The 6,422-nt window shown below is 37.8% G+C and overlaps 1 protein-coding gene across 1 annotated transcript in view; it reads left to right on the top strand.

Moving 5' to 3' along the window:
* The first annotated feature begins 279 nt into the window (after positions 1-279).
* Positions 280-6,422, top strand: part of LOC124556353 (P protein-like) — an 81,861-nt gene continuing 75,718 nt past the window's right edge. Inside the window, exons 1-3 of the mRNA XM_047130321.1 lie at positions 280-353; positions 2,776-2,895; positions 4,702-4,879. Coding sequence (XP_046986277.1) covers positions 280-353; positions 2,776-2,895; positions 4,702-4,879 — 372 coding nt within the window. The remainder of the gene's footprint in view (positions 354-2,775; positions 2,896-4,701; positions 4,880-6,422) is intronic.

Below are 6,422 nucleotides of genomic sequence, written 5' to 3'. Positions count from 1 at the left end.
TCAAAATTTACAAATGAAATTTAAGATGCAAAAGAGAGCAGTAAAAATTATAATGAAAAGCAGTAAGTGGGCTCGCTGCAGAGAACTTTTCAAAATGTTAGAAATTCTGTTCCTTATGAGTTTATATGCCATAACATATTGTATATCAAGGAAATACAGACTATTATAGTACAAATAGTTTTCATAGTCAGTCTTCACTGGTAGATAGGTGTGACATGTCATGTTCCTTGGTTTTGAAAAATTATCTTTAGTAAACAAATTTCATCCTTTCACCAGAAAATGGCTGAACATCCAGGAAAGCATGTGCCAGATTATGAATCAAGTGGAGAGTCTATGCAAATTAGCAGTCCAAGGTAAGAAAGTTAAAGAACTATTAAAGACCTACATAAATAACTCAAAATAGCCCTTAAGTTTTGATCTCCCCTATAAAAGGGTGTTTGTTTGGTGTTAGACTGAAAGTATGTAATAGATACTCTTTTTAGTAAGAACTAAAGTTGGCCATACCATGTGTAGTTGTTGCATTGCCACATATGGCCTAGAAGAAACAGAGCTAGACGATCATTAGAAAATGTTAATTACCTAAAATAGAATTTTAATAGTGAACATTGTTTTATTCATCTCATAACATAAAATTTCTAATCATATGGTTAGTGTACAGGAGACACGTCAAAAAAATTGATAACACAACTTAGGCCTAATCAGTACAAAGAATTTTAACATTAATATAAACTTATTTTTCTTTCCTCCCTTTTGTGAAGGACAGCTACATTTACACACAGGACTATATGTAAATTTATCCTGCTCAAATGTTCAGTTCATCCTTCATGAACTCAACAGTGTAGTAGCAGTGTTTAAGTATGTCATTTAGGTTTGTTTTCAGTGTCTCAAGGGTAATACTCAAAACATTTTCCTTTTAGCTTGTTATGAATTTTCATTGCCATATACTAAGGAGACTGTGCATATAGGTTTAAGTGATGAGTGGGAAGCATAAAATTCTCTCATGTTATATGTGTGATTGAAACAGTTTTTCTTGAATAACTCCAAATTGCTGTGTAGAAAGACATCATAGATGTATAAGGAGGGAACTGTTAATAACTGTTTTTCCAATAGTGGGTGACATGATGTCCTTGGATGGGCGGTACACATGTTCCATATTATTCTTTTCTGTAACTTTAGTATGCACAATACATTGCCTGAATTTCCCCAAAAAATACCATACCTTACAACTTGATTGAAAGTAGCTGTGGTATGCAATTTCTTGTATTCATGTCTGTTGCACCAGCTAATATTTGCACAGCAAATGCAAAGCTACATAATGTTATTGGGTTATTATACATTTCAGTAATATGCACTGAATTTCCAAAAAACATGTGAATTATATCCAAGTCAGTGTCAGGTGGCTTAACCATTGTTTTAAAATACCAAATACTTTATTAGTTGGAGTTTCCTATAAACACCAGTAACAGATATGGTTTGCTGTGAGTCTGCATTTAGGTGCAATGTTATATATGGTTCATAAACAAACAATTTCTCTTCGTATGAACATCTGGTCTTACAATCTTAGGGTGTGTATAGAGATGACACTTCATTTTTTGCTACCAGTTCTACAACAGATGAACTGCAAGGGAAGGCTTCACAAAATATGAAAAGTGGGAACAATTATTTCAAGAAAACAATCTCTTTATAAATGGAAACAAAACATCATATATGCAAACACACACTTCAATGTCAGGCTTGGAGACCTAAAACTAAAGGAGACAGCTATAAATTTCTAGGTGTAATAGTGGATTGATATGACATTGGAGAACCACAGAAATAACATGTGCAGCAAAAAGGTTAAAGAATATTTCTGACAAGAAAAATGTCAGTAAATATACACTCTACAATCAATGTACTATGAACTAGTCCATTCACACCTGTCACATGGCATCCTGGCTTGGGGAAATGCTGCAAATGTGCACACACAAGGTCATATGGTGCATTGCAAAAGTATCACCTAGAGAATTCTTCAGAAATATTCAGGGAGCTAAAAAGTTCAACAGTCAGTGTCTTAGTGTTCTCATTTGCTCTCACATTGTGGTTGAAACTGTTCATATGAAGCAATTATCACTTTAAAACGGCACTGCATTGCCAATCAAAGAATATCAACATAATACAAGAATAAAAACTATCATATAGAATGAAGTAGGCTAAAATTAACAAAGAACCTGTAAATGCTAGGTGCATACTGTAAAACTTCTTACCACATGTATAAAGATTATAGAAAGTGTCTCATTTTAAAATAAAATTAGACATCTGATCAATATTTGCCCTTAGTGTTAAAGAATCTTGAAATAAATTAGTGTCGGTATACATTTTTATAATGTACTTAAATGACATCTTCTGTGAAAATTCTATAAAATAGATGTACATGTTCTACCTTTTTGTAGCTAGCAAATATATATGTAATGGACTGATTTAAATGCAGTCATACATATTGATATATATCACTGTCTTTTTCACTATGTAAATTTGATATGTTAACATGAAGTGTCAAATATCACTGCAAGAAATCATCCACAAAGAACAAAGAATATTTCCATAGGCTCCATAATCCCTACTGACAATGTGATAAATTATAATTTAAATTAAGGAAATTTACCTTCTAGATTAAAATTGGCAGCCATGTAGCCACTGGCAGCAACAGGTAACTCTGCTGTGTTGCTGCCAGTCTCATGGCAGTCAGTTAACAGATTGGACTCCAGTTGAATCATTTGATTAAAAAAATGTTGACAGTGATTTACCAATGGCTGCCTTGGCAGCTTGGAATGATCTTCCTGAGAAAATTAAGAAGGATCCCTACTTGGCACCTTTCCGAAGAGGCTATGAAAAACACATTGCAAAAACAACTCACAGGTATGTGCCTTGGATATTACTGGCCTTCAAAATTTGAGAATTTGCTGAGATTGATATCTGCATATGCATTTTAGACAATTGTCAAATTCTAGTGTCTAGCTACAAAAGTTTAAGTTAAAAAGAAACAGAAAAAGATAGTTTTAGTGTACTGGTGGTTAAAATTATTTAAAAATGTGGGATATGACATTGTTAATCGCACTGCTTTGAGGATGTTTAAGATTCGTAGAAGCATTTCTTGCTATTTCACTCCATCAAATTTGGAATTTAATGATTCCATAGTTGCTTTTATCAAAACCATACTAGTGGAAGATATTTCAAAAATTCTTGTTTTAAAAGTCTTTAATGTGAAAACTGTTCAAAGATGTCTGAAGCTATATGTTTGAAGGCAGTCAGATGGCTAATAATAGTAAATTTTCAGTAATAATTCAAGTAACACTCTGGAACTAAATTGCACAAAAGAATTCAAGGGCCACTTTTGGAAAGTCATTTTCTCATCACCCTTAGGCTTTGAAAAACTTCAAATAGCAGGGTGTCAACATGAGTGAAAAGTCAGACCTCTGAAGTTCATGTGAGGTTTAAGGTGAGAATTTACTACCACCAGATTTCACAATTCTCCTTAATTCCGCCACAGATATGTGATAGGTTGTTACTTCCTGCAGTCCACAATTCACACATTCTTGATGCCTCTGTGATGGCTGTCAGAACTGTAACGCCCATGGTTGAAATAAATCACTTTCGTTACTGGCAGCAGAGGGAAAAAATTTAGGATAGTCACTCATAATGGACACAGTCTCAGGGTGGTACAAAGGGTGTAAATGAAACAACCCCTTGTCTTGGGGTGTTCATTTGCACACATTGTGGTTCAAAATAAGTTTCCAGTGTCACTTGAACAGAACTATATTCTTGACAATCACCAATGTGAGGACCTTGTCACCCTGCAACCCCACTGAATGTGATTACACCTCCTTTGGAGTGTAGTGCGAATGCCTACATTGGTGTAGGTGGTGGAACCAGTAGAGGCCATTTAAAATAATTCAATGAAATTAGAATGTGGCTGAAAGCTGGTAAAGGTGTTCATGCTTTCTCAGCTATCAGGTATCATGCCCTTCTGTGGCATGATCACGGGAGTGTGGTAGTTGCCACATGTATGAATGAAATGGCAGTGTCAAAGATCCTACAATTTGGTCACACACTAGGTGCCACCTGGGCAGCTGTGTTGGGCACTTTAAAAATGCCAGTGTACAGACATAGCTATTCAGCCAGCTGTGTTCATAGTAGCTGGAGGGGGAGCGAAATCTGTTACCAGGAAGCCCAACATGGAATGAAGTGGGACCGGTTGTTGTGGCGGAAGGTCAAAGTGGTCACGGTGGTTGCTTGACAAGTTGTTATGCAATTGATCCACATCTGTAGCGAAATTGTCCACCACAGAGTCACTAATGAGCTTGGTGGAACCTGACGCGCTCAAATTACTGCACTGATGAACACTCGGAGTCACAGGCAGGCGAATGTCATTCACGTAGTGTGCAAGTGGCATGGAGTGATACACATGTAGAGCTTGCACATTCAAAAATGCATCCTGTTGTGGCACATTATGAAAACTATGCTCCCCACTATTTACAGTACTTGCATTAAAGTTTGGTATCAGTGTGTAGTGGTTTCTTGTACTGCTGTGTGGCGAAAACTAAAGCACTTCAGGGCTAACAAAGCTGGAGTCGGAGACTGCTGGAGTCATGTTCAAAACCACTGCACCTGACGAGATCCCTGGGTTCTTGGGGCTATGACTGTGGAAATTCATGATTGGCACAGACTACAGCTGGCGTGCTTGAATTTAGTTGCTGTTGCTGGTGAAAACAGGGTGGTGGCGGTGGGGGCGGCGGCGGCGGCGGCGGCGGCGGCGGCGGCAGCAGCATGTTCAAGGCCATTGTGTAGTGGACAAAGGTCCACGTGGAATGCGGAAACTGGCATGATAGTCACTTTGTACTCGGTTTGATGGATTATTCCAACCTCAGGGTCACCACTGAAGGAGATACCAAGGTGGTGAGGTAATGACCACGGTTCTCTCTTCTAATCATAAATACTTTCATTACACGACAAACGTGCAGATCAAAGACTAGGCCAGAACTGAGGTCCCTGAAGTATACAAAGATAACTCGAAGACATAATACACATAAGATGTGGCCTATTGATCTGTGGATAGACACCATACACCTAACAGCCTTTACATAGACCAGAATTTCTTTGTGCTCTGTGAAAGATCATTTATCATTCTTCTACAGTAGTCATAGAAGGCATCATGCCTTGCTCTAGACATCCAAACATGTTTCATTCAGCATATCTATCTATAGTCCTACATTTTGTTTGACATCTGTTATGAAGTAGTCCAGGTCTTCAGAAGTTCCTTTGCAGTGACTGTATACTAAGGAGGCTCCCTCCTGTTTTGAATAGTTCTGCTGGGTATGTATATATCCAGTGCATAGTTAGCTATTCTTTTAAACCTGAACCATACTTCCTCTAACTGCACTGCTGGCTTTTATTAAGTTAACTGAACTATTTTTCTACTTGATTTCGTTGTCCTTTGTACTTCAGTCATTGTTGTCACAACTGCACCATGGTCACTGATACCAGTTCAGGTGTAGACCACCTCAGGTCAGGTCTATTTGTTGCCATTAGAGCCACCATATTTCCATCATGAGTGGGGTTCCTTTCTATCTGTTGTAGGTAACTTTCTGAGAAGTTAATGTTCCACAGGATTTTTACATCCACCACTAACAAACTGTAATTTTCCCAGTTAATTGTTGAATGAGTAGAGACTCCACTGATGGTTACTGTATGATTGGGGAACTTAAGCACAACTAAACTGAAGTTTTCTCTAAAGTTTTCATGTACATCAGTAGCAGAGTCTGGTGGGTCATAAAAGTATCCAATTATTTTCTGCCCACCACTGATAGTGAGACCTGCCCAAACAATCTCACAAGAAGTTTGTGTGGATCTGAGTTTTACTGTGAGAAATATACCACCTCCATCTCCCATTTGCCTGTTCTTTTGATATACTTAGTTTGCCACAAAATCTATAAATTTCAGGCTTCAACCAGCTTTTTGTACCTAGTATTATGTGAACTTAAGTGCTTTTCAGGAGCACTTCAGACTGACACTTTCTTGGAAATGTGTTGACTGTTAAACATTAGGATTTTAATACTCAGCTGTGAGAAGCAGGTCCTTTAATCTTACAGATACTTCTGGTTTCCTACAGCTATTGTTATCTGGATAGGATGGAGAGTTGCCTAATCAAAGACCCTTGTGTACACCCCAGCCACCTACCTGAGTAGTAGCCTCTGATGTGTAAGTGCATACCTGACTCATTTAGGGGGACCCTATAATTTTCAACCCTATGGCACAATTCCAGAAATGTGGGCTCACTTGTCATAGAACCTTGCCTTTAGTTCAGTCCTTCCACTTGACTCTGAACCAAAGGGCCACGATCATTTCTGGGGACAATGCTGCAGATTGTAAGCTTTGTTGAAATACCA

The sequence above is a fragment of the Schistocerca americana genome, chromosome X (assembly GCF_021461395.2).
Source record: "Schistocerca americana isolate TAMUIC-IGC-003095 chromosome X, iqSchAmer2.1, whole genome shotgun sequence".
Taxonomy (NCBI): Eukaryota; Metazoa; Arthropoda; class Insecta; order Orthoptera; family Acrididae; genus Schistocerca; species Schistocerca americana.
The sequence above is the reverse complement of the archived record's forward strand: the minus strand, read 5'-3'. Positions and strand labels throughout refer to the sequence as shown.